Source organism: Nycticebus coucang, chromosome X, assembly GCF_027406575.1.
Source record: "Nycticebus coucang isolate mNycCou1 chromosome X, mNycCou1.pri, whole genome shotgun sequence".
Taxonomy (NCBI): domain Eukaryota; kingdom Metazoa; phylum Chordata; class Mammalia; order Primates; family Lorisidae; genus Nycticebus; species Nycticebus coucang.
In genome coordinates this window covers 44,952,845-44,977,443 of record NC_069804.1, presented here as the reverse complement: position 1 = coordinate 44,977,443, position 24,599 = coordinate 44,952,845, and the positions used below count along the sequence as shown (strand labels likewise).

Sequence of the window (24,599 nt, the reverse complement as noted above, 5' to 3'; positions counted from 1 at the left end):
GAGTGGGCTTCCCATAAATATTTCCAGACCAGTGAAGAGATGAAAAATCCACGTTCAGTTCCCTCCTTTCATTTCAGAAAGTGTGAGTCTAGGGAAATCCTCTGTGCTAGACTGGAAGTGGGGACGAGGCCTCAGACTTCTGATCTGTGAAATGAGAATAATAATTACAGTGGCACATTGGAATATTTTTATGAGGTTTTAAATGAAATATGATTTGTAGCGCGGAGACAAGATGGCTGACTGAAGCCAGTTTTCCACAGAGGATCCCATCCAGAAGGAGAGTTAAAAGGACAGAAATTTAGCAAGTAACCTGGTGGATTTGAGCTGCACCGAGAGAGAAGGTTGAAGAACGCACATCAACCCCACTGAGGAAAGCCGCAACCACAAGGATACAAACAAAAGGTATAAAATCCATCACCAAGTGGATGGGAGTCCCCTCTCCCATGAGAACGGCTCAGAGTGCCCCACAAACAAAGGAGCAGTGTTCAAGGGTCCTACAACTACACTCCATGGGAGAGACCCTCTAAAAACTGGATCTACCTCCCCTACTAGGGTGCCATGGCGTTCTCCTGCCAGGCATAAAATTGTATATATTCTCTACCTGCAACTCTGATCTCCCAGCACTCCCCTCCACTCTCAGTATGTGGTCTGGAGGCCTGTCCCCCAGGAGTCCACATTCTTCTGTGATTTCTCGAGGGGTGTGGACAGTGCCTAAACTTCAGCTGGTCAGTGCTGACTCTGAGGCACAGGAGCGAGGAGAGGGCAGTCAGCTCATAGGGAACCACACCAGAGCAGCAATTCCCTGAGGCACAGAGCAGCAGCCATCTTTTAGCAACAATACGGCTCACTCCCAGATATTCTAAAGCCACACGCCCTGTCTCCCTGGGCAACCAGAGGAGGCTGGCAACCACCACAAACAGATCTGGGATGGAAACACAGGCCCCGTGAGTAAAGGATTTGCCTGAGGTGGTCTGACATGGGTGGAGCGCAGGGACTGGAAAAACACTCACAGACCCCAGAATTTCCCAGGGCGGGGCTAACACAGATGACCATTTTAATGAGCCTAAGACAAACCTGGCCCTTAGGGGATCGTCAGCCTATAGACAAAGGAAGGCAGTAGGATAGAACTGACAGTTAAGCGAATACAAACCTGAAGGAACAAAGACAGGCTAAGGCACAGGCTCTGGAAACTCAAAACAGCTTCTCTTCTGCAGGGGAATATATCAGGAAGACAAACAAAATCCTGAAAAGTTGTTCTGTTCTTTTCTGTCAGTAACATCAATCAGAGGTGGGGCTGGAACTGAGTGAACACACCCCAGCCTTCATCAAGCACCCAAGGATGTCAGGCCTCACCTCTTCTTGCTAGGTAGAGGCAGAGCACAGTGGCTGAGCTGAACAGAAATAAATATCCTTGTGATTCAGGCAGGAGAAAACCGCTGGAGTATCGGTTCACTAGAGGCAACTGGGTCATCCAAATGCAGGGCTATCAGTGACTGTGTGACAGAGGTGCAAGGTGGGGAAGGAGGCATCAACCTACCCAGACTCATCTGTTTACTGAGTCGCTCCTCCTGACTCCACGCAGCACTGGAGCAAGCCATACCAGAATAGTCACCAGACCACTCTCGATCCAGTTCCCAGAGACCTCTTAAACTCTCCCAACTGAGACAGGTGCTGACTGAGACAATTGATTTGAACCTTTTGAACTGAGTGAATCGCCTGAGGACTATTAAGGTGGTGCCCTGGATGTGTGGTTGTAGGAAAGTTTGATTTTCCTTTTCCAATTGTTGCCTGTGGTGGACAGGGTGATTAATTGCCGGTATGTCTCCACAGCTGAGAGTTCAAACCAGAGTAACTGTTTCACTAGGGTCGAACAGAAACTAGCTGAAAACAAGACAGAACCACTTACACCCACTACACCAAACAGGGCCACAGTTTCTCAGGCCATAGCACTATACAGGTCCTCAACAAAGCTCCAGGGGAAAAAAAATCAAAGGGTGTAAAACAATAATGGGACAGAATCAGTGGAAAAACTCTGGTAACATGAATAACCAAGATAAAGCAACCCGCCCCCCAAGGAAAGATATGGCAGATTTAACTGAAGATCCCATTCATAAACAACAGGCTGAGATGTCAGAAATTGAATTCAGAATTTAGATTGCAAACAAGATTAATAAAGTGGAGAAAAATTTGGAATTAGAAATTCGAGCAGCAATTCAAAAGTCGGAATTGGGAATTCGAGAAGAAATTCAAAAGTTGTCTCAAGAATTTAACGAATTAAAAGACAAAACCACCAAAGATTTAGACACACTGAAGCAAGAATTTGCAGACCTCATACATATGAAAAATACAGTAGAATCCCTCAGCAACAGAGTGGAGCAAGCAGAAGAAAGGATTTCTGATATTGAAGACTAAGCCTTTGAACACTCCGAAACTCTCAAAGAGGAAGAGAAATGGAGAGCAAAACCGAATCATTCTCTCGGAGAACTCTGGGATAATTTGAAGAAGGCTAATATCTGCCTCATTGGAATCCCTGAATGCAATGAAGTGACCTCGCTAGGCACAGAGGACCTTCTCCATGAAATTATGAAAGATAATTTTCCAGACATGCCTAGAGATTGTGAAATTCCGATAGAGGACAGTTTCAGACCCCCAGCATGACTCAATCCCAATAAGACATCCCCCAGGCATATCATAAATAACTTCACTAAAGTTAATATGAAGAAGAAAATTCTCAAAGCTGTCAGAAGTAAGAAAGCCATTACCTAGAAAGGAAAGAATATTATAATGGTTGCAGATCTCTCTGCTGAAACTTTTCAAGCCACAAGAGGGTGGCCATTGACTTTTAATCTCCTAAAGCAAAATAACTTTCAACCCCAGATCCTATATGCAGCTAAACTGAGTTTCATTTCAGATGGAGAAATTAAATAATTTAATGACATTCATATGTTGAAGAAATTTGCCATAACCAAACCAGCTCTTCAGGATATTCTCAGACCTATCTTCCATAATGACCAACCCAATCCTCTACCACAAAAGTATATTCACTCAGAAACTTTTGATCGAACTCCAACTTCCACACTGGCGAAAGGATTAAAAATGTCTACTGAACTTTCGAAAAACTCAATACCCAAAATTTTACCAGACCTATGCATATTCTCCATTAATGTGAATGGTTTAAATTGTCCTCTAAAGAGGCACAGGTTAGCTGACTGGCTACAAAAACTCAGGCCAGATATTTGTTGAATACAAGAATCACATCTTACCTTAAAAGAAATACACAGACTAAGGGTGAAAAAATGGTCATCCACATTTCAGGCAAATGGTAATCAGAAAAAAAGCAGATGTTTCACTTTTATTTGCACATACAATACGCTTTAAACCAACAAAACTAAGGAACCATAAGAATGGTCACTTCGTATTTGTAAAGGGTAATACTCAAAATGATGAGATTTCAATTATTAATATCTATGCACCCAACTAAAATGCACCTCAATTTATAAGAGAAACTCTAACAGACATGAGCAACTTGATTTCATACAGCTCCATAATAGTTGGAGATTTCAACACTTTTTTGGCAGTGTTGGATTGATCCTAAAATAAGAAGCTGAGCAAAGAAATTTTAGATTTAAACCTAACCATACAACATTTGGATTTAGCAGACATCTACAGAACATTTCATCAAAAGAAAACTGAATACACATACTTCGGATCAGCCCACAGAACATACTCCAAAATCGATCACATCTTAGGTCAGAATTCTAACCTCAGTAAATTTAAAGGAATAGAAATTATTCTTTGCATCTTCTTGGGCCACCATGGAATAAGAGTTGAGCTGAGTAACAACAGGAATCTGCATACTCATACAAAAGCATGCAAGTAAAATAACCTTATGCTGAATGATAGCTGGGTCAGAGATGAGATTAAAAAAAATTTCCAAATTTTTGTAACAAAACAAAAATGAAGAAACGAACTATCACAACCTCTGGGATACCACAAAGGCAGTCCCAAGAGGGAAATTTAAAGTAATGCAAGACTTCCAGAAAAGAACGAAAAGAGAGGAAGTTAAAAACATAATGGGACATCTCAAGAACTGGGGGAAAAAAGAACATTCCAACCCAAAAACCAGTAGAAGAAAAGTAATAACTAAAATTAGAGCAGAATTAAATGAAACTAAAAACAAAAGAATTCTACAACGGAACAATAAATCAAAAAGCTGGTTTTTTGAAAAGGTGAATAAAATAGATAAACCTTTGGCCAACCCAACCAGGAAAAAAAGAGTAAAATCTCTAATCTCATAAATCAGAAACAACAAAGACGAAATAACAACAGAGTCATCAGAAATTCAAAAAATCCTTAAGGAATATTACAAGAAACTTTATTCTCAGAAATATGAAAATCTGAAGGAAATTGACCGATACTTCAAAACACGTCACCTTCCAAGACTTAGCCAGAATCAAGTGGAAATGTTGAACAGGCCCATATCAATTTCGGAAATACCATCAAACATACAAAACATCTCTAAAAAAAAAAGCACGGGACGAGATGGTTTCAAGTCAGAATTCTACCAAACGTTTAAAGAGGAATTAGTACCCATATTACTCAACCTATTCCAAAAGGTAGAAAAAGAAGAAAGGTTACCCAACACGTTCCATGAAGCAAACATCACCCTGATCCCCAAACCAGAAAAAGACCCAACAAGAAATGAAAATTGTACACCAATATAACTAATGAATATAGATGCAAAAATATTTAACAAGATCCTAACAAACAGAATCCAGCAACACATCAAACAAATTATACATCATGACCAAGTCGGTTTTATCCCAGGGTCTTAAGGCTGGTTCAATATATGTAAATCTATAAGTATAATTCAGTACATAAACAAATTAAAAAACAAAGAACATATGTTTCTCTAAATAGATGCAGAAAAAGCTTTTGATAATATACAGCATCCCTTTATGATCAGAACACTTACAAAAATTGGTATAGAAGGGACAATTCATAAACTGATAGAGGCCATCTACAACAAAACCACAGCCAAGATCATACTGAATGGAGTTAAACTGGAATCATTTCCACACCGATCAGGAACCCTACAAGGCAGCCCATTGTCTCCATTGCTTTTTAACATTGTAAGAGAAGTTTTACCCACTACAATTAGGGAAGAAAAGGCGATCAAGGGTATCCATATAGAGTCAGAAGTGATCAAACTTTCGCTCTTCACAGATGATATGATTGTATATCTGGAAAATACTAGGGACTCTACTACAAAACTCTTAGAAATGATCAAGGAATACAGCAATGTCTCAGGTTACAAAATCAACATTCATAAATTGGTAGCCTTTATATATACCAACAATAGTCAAGTTGAAAAAACAGTTAAGGACTCTATCCCATTCACAGTAGTGCCAAAAAAGATGAAATATTTGGGAATTTATCTAACAAAGGACGTGAAAGATCTCTATAAAGAGAACTATGAAAGTCTAAGAAAAGAAATAACTGAAATGTTAACAAATGGAAAAACATACCATGCTCATGTTTGGGAAGAATCAACATTGTTAAAATGTCCATACTACCCAAAGCAATATATATTTTCAACGAAATCCCTATTAAATTTCCACTGTCATACTTTAAAGATCTTGAAAAAACAATACTTTGTTATATATGGAATCAGAAAAAACCTCGAATAGCCAAGACATTACTCAGAAATAAAAACAAAGCAGGAGGAATTACGCTACCAGAACTCAGACCATACCACAAATCAATAGTGATCAAGGGATGCCGCTTGCTGCAGGCTCTGGGGAGTCGCCATGCCTACAACACAGCAGTCACCTCAGGATGAGCAGGAAAAGCTCTTGGATGAAGCTATCCAGGCTGTGAAGGTCCAGTCATTCCAGATGAAGAGATGCTTGGATAAAAACAAGCTCATGGATGCTCTGAAACATGCTTCTAATATGCTTGGTGAACTCCGGACCTCCATGTTATCACCAAAGAGCTATTATGAACTTTATATGGCTATTTCTGATGAGCTGCACTACTTAGAGGTCTACTTGACAGATGAATTTGCCAAAGGAAGAAAAGTGGCAGATCTCTATGAACTTGTACAGTATGCTGGAAACATTATCCCAAGGCTTTATCTATTGATCACCGTTGGAGTTGTATATGTCAAGTCATTTCCTCAGTCCAGGAAAGATATATTGAAGGATTTGGTAGAAATGTGCCGTGGTGTGCAGCATCCCTTGAGGGGCCTGTTTCTTCGGAATTATCTTCTTCAGTGTACCAGAAATATCTTACCTGATGAAGGAGAGCCAACAGATGAAGAAACAACTGGTGATATAAGTGATTCCATGGATTTTGTACTACTGAACTTTGCAGAAATGAACAAGCTCTGGGTGCGAATGCAGCATCAGGGACATAGCCGAGATAGAGAAAAACGAGAACGAGAAAGACAAGAGCTGAGAATTCTCGTGGGAACAAATTTGGTGCGCCTCAGTCAGTTGGAAGGCGTAAATGTAGAACGTTACAAACAGATTGTTTTGACTGGCATCTTGGAGCAAGTTGTGAATTGTAGAGATGCTCTGGCTCAGGAGTATCTCATGGAATGTATTATTCAGGTTTTCCCTGATGAATTCCACCTCCAGACTTTGAATCCTTTTCTTCGGGCCTGTGCTGAGTTACACCAAAATGTAAACGTGAAAAACATAATCATTGCTTTAATTGATAGATTAGCTTTATTTGCTCACCGTGAAGATGGACCTGGAATCCCAGCAGATATTAAACTTTTTGACATATTTTCACAGCAGGTGGCTACAGTGATACAGTCTAGACAAGACATGCCTTCAGAGGATGTTGTATCTTTACAAGTCTCTCTCATTAATCTTGCCATGAAATGTTACCCTGATCGTGTGGACTATGTTGATAAAGTTCTAGAAACAACAGTGGAGATATTCAATAAGCTCAACCTTGAACATATTGCTACCAGCAGTGCAGTTTCAAAGGAGCTCACCAGACTTTTGAAGATACCTGTTGACACTTACAACAATATTTTAACAGTCTTAAAATTAAAACATTTTCACCCACTCTTTGAGTACTTTGACTATGAGTCCAGAAAAAGCATGAGTTGTTACGTACTTAGCAATGTTCTGGATTATAACACAGAAATTGTCTCTCAGGACCAGGTGGATTCTATAATGAATTTGGTGTCCACGTTGATTCAAGATCAGCCAGATCAGCCTGTAGAAGACCCTGATCCAGAAGACTTTGCTGATGAGCAGAGCCTCGTGGGCCGATTCATTCACCTTCTGAGATCTGAGGACCCTGATCAGCAGTATTTGATTTTAAACACAGCACGAAAACATTTTGGAGCTGGTGGAAATCAACGGATTCGCTTCACACTGCCACCCTTGGTATTTGCAGCATACCAGCTGGCTTTTCGATACAAAGAGAATTCTAAAATGGATGACAAATGGGAAAAGAAATGCCAGAAGATTTTTTCATTTGCTCACCAGACTATCAGTGCTTTGATCAAAGCAGAGTTGGCAGAATTACCCTTAAGACTTTTTCTTCAAGGAGCTCTAGCAGCTGGAGAAATTGGCTTTGAAAATCATGAAACAGTAGCGTATGAATTTATGTCCCAGGCATTTTCTCTGTATGAAGATGAAATCAGTGATTCCAAAGCACAGCTGGCTGCCATCACCTTAATCATTGGTACTTTTGAAAGGATGAAGTGCTTCAGTGAAGAGAATCACGAGCCATTGAGGACTCAGTGTGCACTTGCTGCTTCCAAACTGCTGAAGAAACCTGATCAGGGCCGTGCTGTGAGCACCTGTGCGCATCTCTTCTGGTCTGGTAGAAACACAGACAAAAACGGAGAGGAGCTTCATGGAGGCAAGAGAGTAATGGAGTGCCTAAAGAAAGCTCTAAAAATAGCAAATCAGTGCATGGATCCCTCTCTACAAGTGCAGCTTTTTATAGAAATTCTGAACAGATATATCTATTTTTATGAAAAGGAAAATGATGCGGTAACAATTCAGGTTTTAAACCAGCTTATCCAAAAAATTAGAGAAGACCTCACAAATCTTGAATCTAGTGAAGAAACGGAGCAGATTAACAAACATTTTCATAACACACTGGAGCATTTGCGCTTGAGGCGGGAATCACCAGAATCTGAGGGGCCAATTTATGAAGGTCTCATCCTTTAAAAAGATAACAGCTCAACATACTACTTTCCATGTCTATCCACTAAGGGTTTTGTTATACTAGGTTTCCCTTCCATAGATTGTGCCTTTCAGAAATGCTGAGGTGGGTTTCCTATTTCTTACCTGTGATGTGTCTTACCCAGCACCTCCAGACACTCACCTTCAGGACCTTAATAAAGTCATTCACTTCATAAGTGTCCAAGTCTGTCTTACCACCCAAGTAGCATGACTAACCTGCCATTTAAAATTCCTGTGATGTGTAAAAGCAAAAACAAAACCACTTGGCTACTAATGAAGCTCTCTTTCCTTTTTTTTTTTTTTCCTGTTTTGTTTCATTATTGATTGTGTGTTTTCTTCATTACTGGGAAGTACTAACCCCAAAGTGTCTGTCTCTTTGTTCTCTAGTCCAATTTGAGGATAATTTAGAGGAAAGGAATACTGTATGTGAAATTCAGCTTGGGCTTCTTCCTAATGCAGGATTAGGCCATGTGTAATATTTGCCCTACAACTAGAATATATTAATGCATGTTTGAGAATTTTAAAGCACCATGGTCAAAACCAGAAGCTATATTTTGCATATTTGGATTCAACCATCCTTTAGGAACTTATGTCAAACTCTGGACATATTTATCAAAATAATTTGATTCTAATAGTATAAATTGGAAATGTGGTTTTATATAATTTATGTATACCATTCATTATTGTAAATTTAGAGGGCAATGCATCACAATTATCATGATTTTTTTTTCTTTTTTGCACCAGTGAAACAATAAAGTTGCTCTTAACAAAAAAAAAAAAAAAAAAAAAATAGTGATCAAAACAGCATGGTATTGGCACAAAAACAAAGAAGTAGATGTCTGGAACAGAATAGAGAACCAAGAGATGAATCCAGCTACTTACTGTTATTTAATCTTTGACAAGCCAATTAAAAACATTCAGTGGGGAAAAGATTCCCTATTTAACAAATGGTGCTGGGTGAACTGGCTGGCAACCTGCAGAAGACTGAAACTGGACCCACACATTTCACCATTAACTAAGATAGACTCTCACTGGATTAAAGATTTAAACTTAAGACATGAAACTATAAAAATACTAGAGGAGAATGCAGGGAAAACCCTTGAAGAAATCAGTCTGGGCGAGCATTTTATGAGGAGGACCCCCCCCCAGGCAATTGAAGCAGCTTCAAAAATACACTACGGGGACTTGATCAAACTAAAAAGCTTCGGCACAGCCAGGAACACAGTAAGTAAAGCAAGCAAACAGCCCTCAGAGTGGGAGAAGCTATTTGCATGCTATGTCTCCTACAGAGGTGTAATAACAAGAATCCACAGAGAACTCAAACGCATTAGCAAGAAAAGAACAAGGGATCCCATTGCAGGCTGGGCAAGGGACTTGAAGAGAAACTTCTCTGAAGAAGACAGGCGCACGGCCTTCAGACATATGAAAAATTGCTCATCATCTTTAATCATCAGAGAAATGCAAATCAAAACTACTTTGAGATATCATCTAACTCCAATGAGACTAGCCTATATCACAAAATCTCAAGACCAGAGATGCTGGCGTGGATGCGGAGAAAAGGGAACACTTCTGCACTGCTGGTGGGAATGCAAATTAATACATTCCTTTTGGAAAGATATATGGAGAACACTCAGAGATCTAAAAATAGATCTGCCATTCAATCCTGTAATTCCTCTGCTGGGCATATACCCAGAAGACCAAAAATCACAACATAACAAAGATATTTGTACCAGAATGTTTATTGCAGCCCAATTCATAATAGCTAAGTCATGGAAAAAGCCCAAGTGTCCATCGATCCACGAATGGATTAATAAATTGTGGTATATGTATACCATGGAATACTATGCAGCCTTAAAGAAAGATGGAGACTTTACCTCTTTCATGTTTACATGGATGGAGCTGGAACATATTCTTCTTAGTAAAGTATCCCAAGAATGGAAGAAAAAATACCCAATGTACACAGCCCTACTATGAAACTAATTTGGGACTCTCACATGAAAGCTATAACCCAGCTACAACTTAACAATAGGGGGAAGTGGGAAGGGGGGGTGGGTAGAGGGAGGGGAATCGGTGGGATCACACCTGTGGTGCATATTATAGGGGTATTTGCGAAACTTGGTAAATTTAGAATGTAAATGTTTTGGCACAGTAACTGAGATAACGCCGGAAAGGCTATGTTAACCACTGTGATAAAAATGTGTCAAATGGTTTATGAAGTGAGTGTATGATGCCCCATAATCATATCATTGTATACAGTTATGATTTAATAAAAAAAATTAAAAAAAAAAAATCCTGAAACTTCTCCACAGAACAGAAAAAAAAAAAAAAAAACTACTTTGAGGTATCATCTAACTCCAGTGACACTAGCCTATATCACAAAATCCCAAGACCAGAGATGTTTTCGTGGATGTGGAGAAAAGGGAACAGTTTTGCCCTGCTGGTGGGAATGCAAATTAATACATTTTTTTTGGAAAGAGATATGGAGAACACTTAGAGATCTAAAAATAGATCTGCCATTCAATCCTGTAATCCCTCTACTGGGCATATACCCAGAAGACCAAAAATCACATCATAACAAAGATATTTGTCCCAGAATGTTTACTGCAGCCCTATTCATAATTGCTAAGTCATGGAAAAAGCCCAAGTGCCCATTGATCCACGAATGGATTAATAAATTGTGGTATATATACACCATGGAATATTATGCAGCCTTAAAGAATGATGGAGATGGAGGTGGAGCATGATGGCGGACAGGACGGACATGTAGCCCACCCAAAGCCATCAGGTGAGAGGAAAGGGGGTGTGGACCTTCCCCGTGTGTGAATTACTGATGTGGACAGACAGCTGTAGACGCTCAGTGAATTGATGGATTACTATATATGAGTGGTAATTTGAAACCTCAGACTCTGTTGTAGAGATTCTTCCCTGGTTGCCTGTGCTGTCCAGCAGGCCCCTCCTTTACGGAGGACAGCAGCTTGCAAATGCTGACAAAACCCAATTGCCTAATATTTATTCCTGAACTGAGGAGAGCCACTGAAAACCAGGGGAGCTGGGCAACCTGATGGAAAAGTGAAGGGAAGCGATCACGCCAGGGAAACAGACATTTTGAACAACCCAAAAGGAGGGGCACCATCCCCCCGTCCAGGAGTGATTGAATAGCATTCCTTGTGGAGAATGTTGGAGTGGGCTGGCGGTTCAGGCTGCACAGTGAACTGGTGGGTCCCAATCCAAAAGGGAAACTCTGAACCATAAAACTCAGTATAAGGTCCCCGACCACTCCAGCAGCCAAACGGTTCCAGCTGCGGAACCTGCCAGCAACGCGCAAACCCAGAAGCACCCTCCCCCACAGCCGATTGCAGTTGCCATTTTGCAGGAGAAACTGGGAGCAGTGTGGAAAGATTTGAGAAGCATGGACTCTTGCACTGAGTGGGAAGCTCGATCGTGAGTGCTCTCTGGAGCAGAACAGCCGAGGTTACACAACACTTAGGTGACAAACTTTTACAGAAACTCCAACATGGCCATTGGCCATGGAAGGTGGTTACTATGGTAACAGTATAAACTGTGAATCAGGTATAAGTCTGGAAACCACTCACAGCGACACTGAGTTTCCAGAAAGTATATTTCAGTGTGAATACATTCCTACGAAAGTTGATCCCTACATCATACATATAGATGTATATTTCTACATACAAGAATAATACTTTTGTGGTTGGTGCCTTTTTTTTTTCTTATCTCTTTTTCTCTCTCTTTTTTTTTTGTTTGTTTTGTTCTGTTTTTCCCTCACCATTTTCTTGAAGGAGCTCTTGTTAATTTTTTATTGTTACTTTTTATATAGATATATTTTTATTTATATTTTTTCTATTTTTAATTTATTCTTTCTTCTCTTTCAACCTTTCTATGAACACCACTTTTTTCTTTTTCTTTTCTTTTTTTTCAATTAGTTTATGATTATCACTATTTTTATTGCAGATGTTTTTATGTTGCTGTTGTCGTGGGTGTTGTCTGTATGTCTATGTGTCTCTGTCTGTTTATGTATCTCTGGTCTTGGGATTTTGTGATATAGGCTAGTCTCACTGGAGTTAGATGGTATCTCAAAGTAGTTTTGATTTGCATTTCTTTGATGATTAAAGATGATGAGCATTTTTTCATACGTCTGAAGGCAGCGCGCCTGTCTTCTTCAGAGAAGTTTCTCTTCAAATCCCTTGCCCAGCCTGCATAGGGATCCATTGTTTTATTCTTGCTAATGTGTTTGAGTTCTCTGTGGATTCTGGTTCTTAAACCTTTGACGGAGACATAACCTGCAAATATCTTCTCCCATTCTGTGGGATGTTTGCTTGCTTTACTTACTGTGTTCTTGGATGTGCAGAAGCTTTTTAGTTTGATCAAGTCCCAGTAGTGTATTTTTGAAGCTGCTTCAATTTCCCGGGGGGGTCCTCCTCATAAAATACTCGCCCAGACCAATTTGTTCAAGGGTTTTCCCTGCATTCTCCTATAGTATTTTTATAGTTTCATGTCTTAAGTTTAAATCTCTGATCCAGTGATAGTCTATCTTAGTTAATGGTGAAAGGTGTGGGTACAGTTTCAGTCTTCTGTAGGTTGCCAGCCAGTTCACCCAGCACCATTTGTTAAATAGTGAATCTTTTCCCACACTGAAAGTTTTTTGTTTTTTTTTTGTTGTTGTTGTTGTTGGGGATTCATTGAGGGTACAATAAGCCAGGTTACACTGATTGCAATTGTTAGGTAAAGTCCCTCTTGCAATCATGTCTTGCCCCCATAAAGTGTGTCACACTGAAACTTTTTAATTGGCTTGTCAAAGATTAAATAACGGTAAGTAGTTGGATTCATCTCTTGGTTCTCTATTCTGTTACAGACTTATACTTCTCCATTTTTGTGCCAATACCATGCTGTTTTGATCACTATCGATTTGTAGTATAGACTGATGTCTGATAGCGTAATTCCTCCTGCTTTGTTTTTATTTCTGAGTAATGTCTTGGCGATTCAAGGTTTTTTTCTGACTCCATATAAAACTATTATTTTTTCAAAATCTTCAAAGTATGACAATGGAGCTTTAATGGGGATTGTATTGAAATTATATATTGCTTTGGGTAGTATGGACATTTTAACAATGTTGATTCTTCCAAGTGATGAGCATGGTATGTTTTCCATTTGTGAATATTTTCAGCTATTTCTTTTCTTAGAGTTTCATAGTTCTCTTTAAGAGATCTTTCACGTCCTTTGTTAGATAAATTCCCAAATATTTCATCTTCTTTGGCACTACTGTGAATGGTGTAGAGTACTTAATTGTTTTTAAAACTTCACTATTGTTGGTATATATAAAGGCTACCAATTTCTGAATGTTGATTTTGTAACCTGAGACGCTACTGTATTCCTTGATCACTTCTAAGACTTTTGTAGTAGAGTCCCTAGTGTTTTCCAAGTATACTATCATATCATCTGCGAAGAGCAAATGTTTGATCTCTTCTGACCATATATGGATACCCTTGATCGCCTTTTCTTCCCTAATTGCGGTGGCTAAAACTTCCATTACAATGTTAAATAGCAATGGAGACAATGGGCAGCCTTGTCTGGTTCCTGATCTGAGTGGAAATGATTCCAATTTAACTCCATTCAATATGATATTGGCTGTGGGTTTGCTGTAGATGACCTCTATCAGTTTAAGAAATGACCCTTCTATACCAATTTTCTTAAGTGTTCTGATCATGAAGGGATGCTGGATATTATCAAAAGCTTTTTCTGCATCGATTGAGAGAATCATATGGTCTTTGGTTTTTAATTTTTTTTATGTGCTGGATTACATTTATGGATTTACGTATATTGAACCAGCCTTGACACTCTGGGATAAAACCGACTTGGTCATGATGTATAATTTGTTTGATGTGTTGCTGGATTCTGTTTGTTAGGATCTTGTTGAATATTTTGCATCTATATTCATTAGTGATATCAGTATATAATTTTCTTTTCTTATTGTGTCTTTTCCTGGATTGGGGATCAGGGTGATGTTTGCTTCATAGAAAGTGTTAGGTAGTCTTCCTTCATTTTCTACCTTCTGGAACAGGTTAAGTAATATAGGTAGTAATTCCTCTTTAAACATTTGGTAGAATTCTGACGTGAAACCATCTGGTCCCAGGCTTTTCTTTTTAGGGAGGTTTTGTATGGTTGATGCTATTTCCGAACTTGATATGGGCCTGTTCAACATTTCCACTTGATTCTGGCTGAGTCTTGGAAGGTGACGTGCTTCGAAGTATCGGACAATTTCCTTCAGATTTTCATATTTCTGAGAATACAGTTTCTTGTATTATTCATTAAGGATTTTTTTTATTTCTGAGGAATCTGTTGTTAGTTCATCTTTGTCGTTTCTGATTGATGAGATTAGAGATTTTACTCTTTTTTTCCTGATTAGGTTGGCCAAAGGTTTATCTACTTTATTGACTTTTCGAAGAACCAGCTTTTTGATTGATTGATCTGTTCTAGAATTCTTTTGTTTTCAATTTCATTTAAATCTGCTCTAATTTTGGTTATTTCTTTTCTTCTTCTGGGTTTGGGGTTGGAATGTTCTTCCTTTTCCAATTGCTTGAGATGACCCATTAAGTTGTTAACTTCCTCTCTTTCCATTCTCTTGAGGAAGGCTTGCAGTGCTATAAATGTCCCTCTTAGTACTGCCTTTGCAGTGTCTCAGAGGGTCTGATAGTTCGTGTCTTCCTTGTTTTTTTGTTCCAAAAAAATTGGCGATTTCTTTCTTAATCTCATCTCTGACCCAGCTATCATTCAGCATAAGGTTATTTAACTTCCATGTTTTTGTATAACTATGCAGATTCCTGTTGTTACTCAGCTCAAGTTTTACTCCATGGTGGTTCGAGAAGATGCATGGAATAATTTCTATTGCTTTAAATTTACTGAGGTTGGACTTGTGACCTAAGATGTGATTGATTTTGGAGTAAGTTCCATGGGGTGATGAGAAGTATGTGTACTCACTTTTTTTTGGATGAAATATTCTGTAGATGTATGCTAAATCCAAACTTTGGATGCTTAGGTTTAAATCTAAGATTTCTTTGCTCAGCCTCTTGTTGGAGGATCGATCCAACACTGCCAAAGGAGTGTTGAAATCTCCCACTATTATGGAGCTGGAGGAAATCAAGTTGCTCATGTCTGTTGGAGTTTCTCTTATAAATTGAGGTGCCTTCTGGTTGGGTGCATAGATATTAATAATTGAGATCTCATCATAAGGAGTATTACCATTTACAAATATGAAGTGAACATTCTTGTCCTTCCTTACTTTTGCTGGTTTAAAGCCTATTGTATCTGCAAATAGAATTGCAACACCTGCTTTATTCTGATTACCATTTGCCTAAAATATGGATGACCATCCTTTCACCCTGAGTCTGTATTTGTCTTTTAAGTTAAGATGTGACTCTTGTATGCAACAGATATCTGGCCTGAGTTTTTGTATCCAGTCAGCTAACCTATGCCTTTTTAGAGGACAGTTTAAGCCATTCACATTAATGGAAAATATTGATAAGTCTGGTGAAGTTTTGGGTATCGACTTTTTCAAAAGTCCAGTGTGCATTTTTAATCCTTTCACGAGTGTGGAAATTAGAGTTTGATCCGAAGTTTCTGAGTGAGTTTACATTTGTGGTATGGCATTGGGTTGGTCATTATGGAGGATAGGTCTGAGAATATCCTGAAGAGCTGGTTTGGTTATGACAAATTTCTTCAACTTATGAATGTCATTAATGTATTTAATTTCTCCATCATAAATGAAACTCATTTTAGCTGGATACAAATCCAGTGTTTAAAGTTATTTTGCTTTAGGAGATTGAAAGTTGGTGACCACCCTCTTCTGGCTTGAAAAGTTTCAGCAGAGAGATCTGCAGTCATTCTAATATTGTTCCCTTTGAAGGAAATGGTTTTCTTTATCCTGGCATCTTTGAGGATTTTCTCCTTCATATTAACTTTAGTGAAGGTAATTATGATATGCCTGGGTGATGTTTTATTGGGGTTGAGTCGTGCTGGGGTTCTGAAGCAGTCTGCTATCTGAATTTTGGAATCTCTAGGCATGTCTGGAAAATTCTCTTTCAGAATTTCATACAGAAGGTTCTCTGTGCCCAAAGAGGCCGCTTCATCTGTTTCTGGAACTCCAATTATTCAGATATTCGCCTTCTTTGAATTATCTCAGAGCTCGCAGAGAGAATGATCCGTTTTTGCTCACCATTTCTCTTCCTGTTTGAGAGTTTGGGAGCATTCAAAGGCTTTGTCTTCAATGTCAGAAATCCTTTCTTCTGCTTGCTCCATTCTGCTGCTAAGGGATTCTACTGTATTTTTCATATCTTTGAGGGCTTCAAATTCTTGCTTCAGTGTGTCTAAGTCTTTGGTGGTATTGTCTTAAATTCGTCAAATTCTTGAGACAACTTATGAATTTTTCCTTGAATTCCTAATTCCACTTTGTTAATCTTGTCTGCAATCCAAATTCTGAATTCGATTTCTGACATCTCAGCCAGTTGTTTATGAATAGGATCTTCAATTATATCTGCCATATCTTTCCTTTTGCGGGGTTGATCTATTCTGGTTATTCATGTTACCAGAGTTTTTCCGCTGATTCCGCCCCATGGTTGTTTTACTCCCTTTGATTTTTTCCCCTGGGGCTTTTTCGAGGGCCTGTACAGTGTTATGGCCTGAGATATTGGGGCCCTGTCTGGTTTGGTGGAGTTAAGTGGTTCTGTCTTGTTTTCAGTTGGTTTCTGTTCCACCCTAGTGAAACACATACTCTGCATTGAATTCTCAGCTGTGGAGAAATATCAGCAATTAAGTCACCTCACACCCCAACGACAAAAAATTGGAAAAGAAAAAATCAAACCTTCCTACCACCGTGCAGCCAGGGCACCACCTGATTTGTCCTCAGGAAATTGCTTCAGTTCAAAAAGTCCAAATCATTTGTCTCAGTCTGCACCTGTCTCGGGTGAGAGAGTTTAAGATGTCTCTGGGAACTGGATCACACGGGTCTGGTGACTACTCTGGTGTGGCTTGCTCCAGTGCTGCGTGGAGTCAGGAGGATCCACCCAGCCAATAGATCAGTCTGGGAAGGTTGTTGCCTCCTATCCCACCTTGCACCACTGTCACACCCAGTCACTCATAGCTCAGCAGTTGGCTGACCCAGTTGCCTGTAGTGAATCGCTACTCCAGGAGTTTGCACCTGCTAGAATCATAAGGAAGTCTACCAGGCCACTGCGCTTTGCCTCTCTCTAACAGGAGGAGGTGAGGCAACCTCAGGCACTTGATGAAGGTTGGGGGGTTTTCACTCAGGTCCAGTCTCACCCCTGATTAATGTTACTGACAGAACAGAACAGAATAACTCAGCAGTTCCCCTGCAGAAGAGAAGCTGGATTGAGTTCCAAATCAGCTTGTCTTTGCTCTTGTATTGCCTATAGGCTGACGATCCCCTGAGGGACAGGTGCGTCTTAGGTTTAGTAAAGCGAACCTCTGGGTCAGCCCCACCCTGGGAGTTTCCCCAGTTTGCAGGTTGGAGTTACCTCAGGCAAATCCTATACTCACAGTCTGGTTGCCCAGGGAGACGGGGGTGTGACTTCAGAATTTTCAGTAGTGAGCCATATTGCTAGCAAAAGAGGGCTTCTTTTTTATGGCTCAGGCAACTGCTGCTCTGGTGTAGCTCCCTTCTGGCCAACCATCCTCTCCACTCCCGTACCCCAGAGTCTGCACCAACCAGCTGCAGCCTAGCACTCTCTACACCCCTCGAGCCAATCACCCAATACTCTGGACCCCTGGGGCACAGGCCTCCAGACCTTGGAGTGGGAGCAGAGGGAAGTGCGGGCAGTGCTGAGAGCCTGGGGTTACAGGCAGAGAACACACAAAGCTTTACACAGTTTTATGCCTGGCCATATTGTCACCAAAAGACGGCTGTCACACTGTGCCTCAGGGAACTGCCACTCTGGTGCGGTCCCCTCTCCACTGACTGGGACTGGCCTCCAGACCTCAGTGTGAGTGCAGGGGAGTGCTGGGAGCTCAGAATTCCAGCTAGAGACTATATACAGTTTATACAGTTTTATGCCTGGCAGAAGGATGCCATGGCACCCTAGTAGGGGAGGTAGGTCCAGTTTCTAGAGGGTCTCTCCCATGAAGTGTAGTGGGAGGACCTTTGAACTCTACCAGGTTGTTTGTGGGGCACTGTGAGCCATTCTTATGGTGGAGGGGACTCCTGTCCTTTTGGTGATGGATTTTGTACCTTTTTTTTGTATCCCTGTGGTCCCAGCTCACCTCAGCAGGGTTGACGTGCGTTCTTCAAACTTCTCTCGCAGTGCAGCTCAAATCCACCAGGTTACTTGCTGAATTTTTGTCCTTTAACTCTCCTACTGGACAGGAGCCTCTGTGGAAAGCTGGCTTCAGTCAGCCATTTTGTCTCCTCTCACCCAATTGCTGGTATTTCTCCACAGCTGAGACTTCAACTAAGAATAACTGTTTCACTAGGGTTGACCAGAAACCAGCTGAAAACAAGACAAAACAACTTACCCCACCACAACTAACAGGCCAGTTGCTCAGGCCACAGCATTGTATGGGTCCTCAACAAACCTCCAGGAGAAAAATCAAAGGGAGTAAAACAATCATGGGGTGGAATCAGCAAAAAAATCTGTTAACATGAATAACCAGAATAGATCAACCCCGCCAAGGAAAGATATGGCAGATGTAATTGAAGATCCCTTTCATAAACAACTGGCTGAGATGTCAGAAATCGAATTCAGAATTTGGATGGCAAACAAGATTAATAAAATGGAATTAGGAATTTGAGGAGAAATTCAAAAGTTGTCTCAAGAATTTAATGAATTTAAAGACAAAAGCAGCAAAGACTTAGACACATTCAAGCAAGAATTTGCAGCCCTCAAAGATCTGAAAAATACAGTAGATCTCTCAGTAACAGAGTGGAGCAAGCAGAAGAAAGGATTTCTGACATTGAAGACAAAACCTTTGAACGCTCCCAAACTATCAAACAGGAAGAGAAATGGAGAGTAAAAAAGGATCATTCTCTCAGAGAACTCTGGGATTATTCAAAAAAGGCTAATATCTGACTCATTGGAATTCCTGAAACCCATGAAGTCGCCTCGCTAGGCACAGAGGCCCTTCTCCATGAAATTATGAAAGAGAATTTCCCTGACATTCCTAGAGATTCTGAAATTCCAATAGCAGACATCCTCAGAACCCCAGCACGACTCAACCTCAAAAAGACATCCCCCAGGCATATCATAATTAACTTCACTAAAGTTAATATGAAGGAGAAGATTCTCAAAGCAGCCAGACATAAGAGAGCCATTACCTACAAAGGAATGAATATTAGAATTACTGCAGATCTCTCTGCTGAAACCTTTCAAACCAGAAGAGGGTGGTCATCGACTTTTAATCTCCTAAAGCAAAATAACTTTCAACCCCAGATCCTGTATCCAGCTAAACTAAGTTTCATTTATGATGGAGAAATTAAATACTTTAATGACATTCATATGTTGAAGGAATTTGCCATAACCAAACCAGCTCTTCAGGATATCCTCAGACCGATCATCCATAATGAACAACCCAATCCTCTACCACAAAAGTAAACTCACTCAGAAACTTTTGATAAAACTCCAAATTCCACACTGGCGAAAGGACTAAAAATGTCCACTGGACTTTCGAAAAACTCGATACCCAAAATTTTACCAGACTTATCAATATTCTCCGTCAATGTGAACAGCTTAAAGTGTCCTCTAAAGAGACATAGCTTAGCTGACTGGATACAAAACTCAGGCCAGATATTTGTTGCATACAAGAATCACATCTTAACTTAAAAGACAAATATAGACTCAGGGTGAAAGGATGGTCATCCATATTTCAGAAAAATGGTAATCAGAAAAAAGCAGGTGTTGCAATTTTATTTGTAAATACAATAGGCTTTAAACCAACAAAAGTAAGGAAGGATAAGAATGGTCACTTCATATTTATCAAGGGTAATTAATACTCAATATGATGAGATTTCAATTATTAATATCTATGAACCCAACCAGATTGTGCCTCAATTTATAAAAGAAAATCTAACAGACATGAGCCACTTGATTTCCTCCAGCTCCATAATAGTCAGATTTCAACACTCCATTGGCAGTATTGGATCCATCCTCCAATAAGAAGCTGAGCAAAGAAATTTTAGATTTAAAACTAACCATCCAAAACTTGGATTTACCAGACATCTACAGAACATTTCGTTCCAACAAAAGTGAGGACACATACTTCTCATCAGCCCATGAAACTTACTCCATAATCAATCACAACTTAGGCCACAAGTCTAATCTCAGTAAATTTAAAGGAATAGAAATTATTCCTTGCATCTTCTCAGACCACCATGGAATAAAAGTTGAGCTGAGTAACAACAGGAATCTGCATACTCATACAGAAACATGGAAGCTAAATAACCCCTTATGCTGAATGATAGCTGGGTCAGAGATGAGATCAAGAAGGAAATTCCCAAATTTTTGGAAAAAAACAACAATGAAGACACGAATTATCAGAACCTCTGGAATACTGCAAAGGTAGTCCAAAGAGAAAATTTTATAGCACTGCGAGCCTTCCCCAAGAAAATGGAAAGACAGGAAGTTAGCAACTTAATTGGACTTCTCAAGCAACTGGAAAAGGAAGAACATTCCAACCCCAAACCCAGCAGAAGAAAAGAAATAACCAAAATTAGAGCAGAACTAAATGAAATTGAAAACAAAAGAATTCTACAACAGATCAATAAATCAAAAAGTTGGTTTTTTGAAAAGGTCAACAAAATAGATAAACCTTTGGCCAACCAAATCAGGAAAAAAAAAGTAAAATCTCTAATCTCATCAATCAGAAACAACAAAGACCAAATAACAACAGACTCCTCAGAAATTCAAAAAATCCTTAATGAATATTACAAGATACTTGATTCTCAGAAATATGAAAATCTGTAAGAAATATACCAATACTTGGAAACATGTCACCTCCCAAGACTTAGCCAGAATCAAGTGAAAATGTTGAACAGGCCCATATCAAGTTCTGAAATAGCATCAAACACACAAAACCTCCTTAAAAATGGTTTCATGTTCAGAATTCTACCAAACCTTTAAACAGGAATTAGTACCTATATTACTCAACCTATTCCAAAAGGTAGAAAAAGAAGGAAGACAACCCAACACATTCCATGAAGCAAACATCACCCTGATCCCCAAAACACAAAAAGACCCACCAAGAAAATAAAATTATAGACCAATATCACTAATGAATATAGATGCAAAAATATTTAACAAGATCCTAACAAACAGAATAAAGCAACATATCAAACAAATTATACATCATGACCAAGTTGGTTTTATCCCAGGGTCTCAAGGCTGGTTCAATATACGTAAATCTATAAGCATAATTCAGCACATAAACAATTAACAAACAAAGACCATATGATTCTCTCAATCAATGCAGAAAAAGCTTTTGATAATATCCAGAATCCTTTCATAATCAGAACACTTAAGAAAATTGGCATAGAAGGGACATTTCATAAACTGATAGAGGTCATCTACAGCAAACCCACAGCCAATATCATATTGCATGGAGTTAAATTGGAATCATTTCCACTCAGATTAGGAAACAGACAAGGCTGCCCTTTGTCTCCATTGCTCTTTAACATTGGTAATGGAAGTTTTAGCCACCGCAATTAGGGAAGAAAAGGCGATCAAGGGTATCCAGATAGGGTCAGAAGAGATCAAACTTTTGCTCTTCACAGATGATATGATTGTATATCCGGAAAACACAAGGGATTCTACTACAAAACTCTTAGAAGTGATCAAGAAATATAGCAGCGTCTCAGGTTACAAAATCAACATTCCTAAATCAGTAACCTTTATATATACTAACAATAGTCAAATTGAAAAAACAGTTAAGGACTCTATCACATTCACAGTAGTGCCAAAGAAGATGAAATATTTGGGAGTTTATCTCACAAAGGACGTGAAAGATCTCTATAAAGAGAACTATGAAATACTAAGAAAAGAAATATCTGAAAATGTTAACAACTGGAAAAACATGCCATGCTCATGGCTTGGAAGAAACAACATTGTTAAAATCTCTATACTACGCAAAGCAATATATAATTTTAACGCAATCCCTATTAAAGCTCCACTGTCATACTTCAAAGATCTTGAAAAAACAATACTTCATTTTATATGGAATCAGAAAAAACCTCTAATAGCCAAGACATTACTCAGAAATAAAAACCAAGCAGGAGGAATCACACTACCAGCCCTCAGACTACACTACAAATTGATAGTGATCAAAACAGCATCTGGCACAAAAAAGAGAAGTAGATGTCTGGAACAGAATAGAGAACCAAGAGATGAATCCAGCTACTTACCATTATTTAATCTCTGACAAGCCAGTTAAAAACATTCAGTGGGGAAAAGATTCCCCATTTAACAAATGGTGCTGTGTGAACTGGCTGGCAACCTGCAGAAGACTGAAACTGGACCTACACCTTTCACCATTAACTAAGATAGACTCTCACTGGATTAAAGATTTAAACTTAAGACATGAAACATTATTATTTTTTTTTATACAGGAAGACATGAACGAACTTTATTTTTTCAGAGTATAATGCTCTGACTTATTTGACAAAGATATTAAATATTTCCTTATATGCTTTGCAAATTTAAAGACCATAAAAAATGGGCCATAGCTTTCTTCAAACTGCTTCAAAGTGCACATGCCTGGCAGAGCAATAGAGAGTAGGGCGTATGAAGTATTAGGTGTGACTTCCTTCCTCTTCACACCCTGAAATAATTCTTCAGAAGCTACTTGATGGCAAAATGGCAGAAATGGAGCTCAGAGGTTAAGAATCCTTTTCTTGTACTTGGTGTATTAACTCCTCAAAAACTTCCTGGATTTGCTAGAGGGGCTTTGTGTTCAGTCACTGGACCTCACCAAGGACCTCACCATCGAATCCAATTCCTCTCTGTGATGTGGATGCTGGATCTAAACATGAGCCTGGGGACTGGAGAGAGTCTCTTCTTTCTTCTTTGCCTGCTTGTGACAATGAGGCCATGATACACTGTTACTGCAAAAAAGTGGCTCGTGAATCTTATAATACAGCAAGTCCAAAGTCTGCTTTTTCCTCTGCTCCAAAATTCTTCGTGTACCTTTGAGAGGCCACCTGTATGTCAATCTATCCATTTTGCAGAATACTTTAGTACTTGAGATTCAAAGTGGGTGAGAGATTTTTTTATCTGGCTTATGCCTGAAATTTTTTTTATTTTTTTTTTTATTGTTGGGGATTCATTGAGGGTACAATAAGCCAGATTACACTGATTGCAATTGTTAGGTAAAGTCCCTCTTCCAATCATGTCTTGCCCCCATAAAGTGTAACACACACCAAGGCCCCACCCACCTCCCTCCTTCCCTCTTTCTGTTTCCCCCCATAACCATAATTGTCATTAATTGTCCTCATATCAAAATTGAGTACATAGGATTCATGCTTCTCCATTCTTGTGATGCTTTACTAAGAATAATGTCTTCCACGTCCATCCAGGTTAATACGAAGGATGTAAAGTCTCCATTTTTTTTAATGGCTGAATAGTATTCCATGGTATACATATACCACAGCTTGTTAATCCATTCCTGGGTTGGTGGGCATTTAGGCTGTTTCCACATTTTGGCGATTGTAAATTGAGCTGCAATAAACAGTCTAGTACAAGTGTCCTTATGATAAAAGGATTTCTTTCCTTCTGGGTAGATGCCCAGTAATGGGATTGCAGGATCAAATGGGAGGTCTAGCTTGAGTGCTTTGAGGTTTCTCCATACTTCCTTCCAGAAAGGTTGTACTAGTTTGCAGTCCCACCGGCAGTGTAAAAGTGTTCCCTTCTCTCCACATCCACGCCAGCATCTGCAGTTTTGAGATTTTATGATGTGGGCCATTCTCACTGGGGTTAGATGATATCTCAGGGTTGTTTTGATTTGCATTTCTCTAATATATAGAGATGATGAACATTTTTTCATGTGTTTGTTAGCCATTCGTCTGTCATCTTTAGAGAAAGTTCTATTCATGTCTCTTGCCCAATGATATAAGGGATTGTTGGCTTTTTTCATGTGGATTAATTTGAGTTCTCTATAGATCCTAGTTATCAAGCTTTTGTCTGATTGAAAATATGCAAATATCCTTTCCCATTGTGTAGGTTGTCTCTTTGCTTTGGTTATTGTCTCCTTAGCTGTACAGAAGCTTTTCAGTTTCATGAAGTCCCATTTGTTTATTTTTGTTGTTGTTGCAATTGCCGTGGCCGTCTTCTTCATGAAGTCTGTCCCCAGGCCAATATCTTCCAGTGTTTTTCC

The 24,599-nt window shown here is 39.3% G+C and overlaps 1 protein-coding gene across 1 annotated transcript; it reads left to right on the top strand.

Moving 5' to 3' along the window:
• The first annotated feature begins 5,776 nt into the window (after positions 1-5,776).
• Positions 5,777-8,463, top strand: LOC128577979 (vacuolar protein sorting-associated protein 35-like). Its single transcript, XM_053580345.1, has one exon. The coding sequence runs from the start codon at positions 5,811-5,813 to the stop codon at positions 8,199-8,201; it is 2,391 nt and encodes a 796-aa protein (XP_053436320.1). The 5' UTR covers positions 5,777-5,810; the 3' UTR covers positions 8,202-8,463.
• The last annotated feature ends 16,136 nt before the right edge of the window (positions 8,464-24,599 follow it).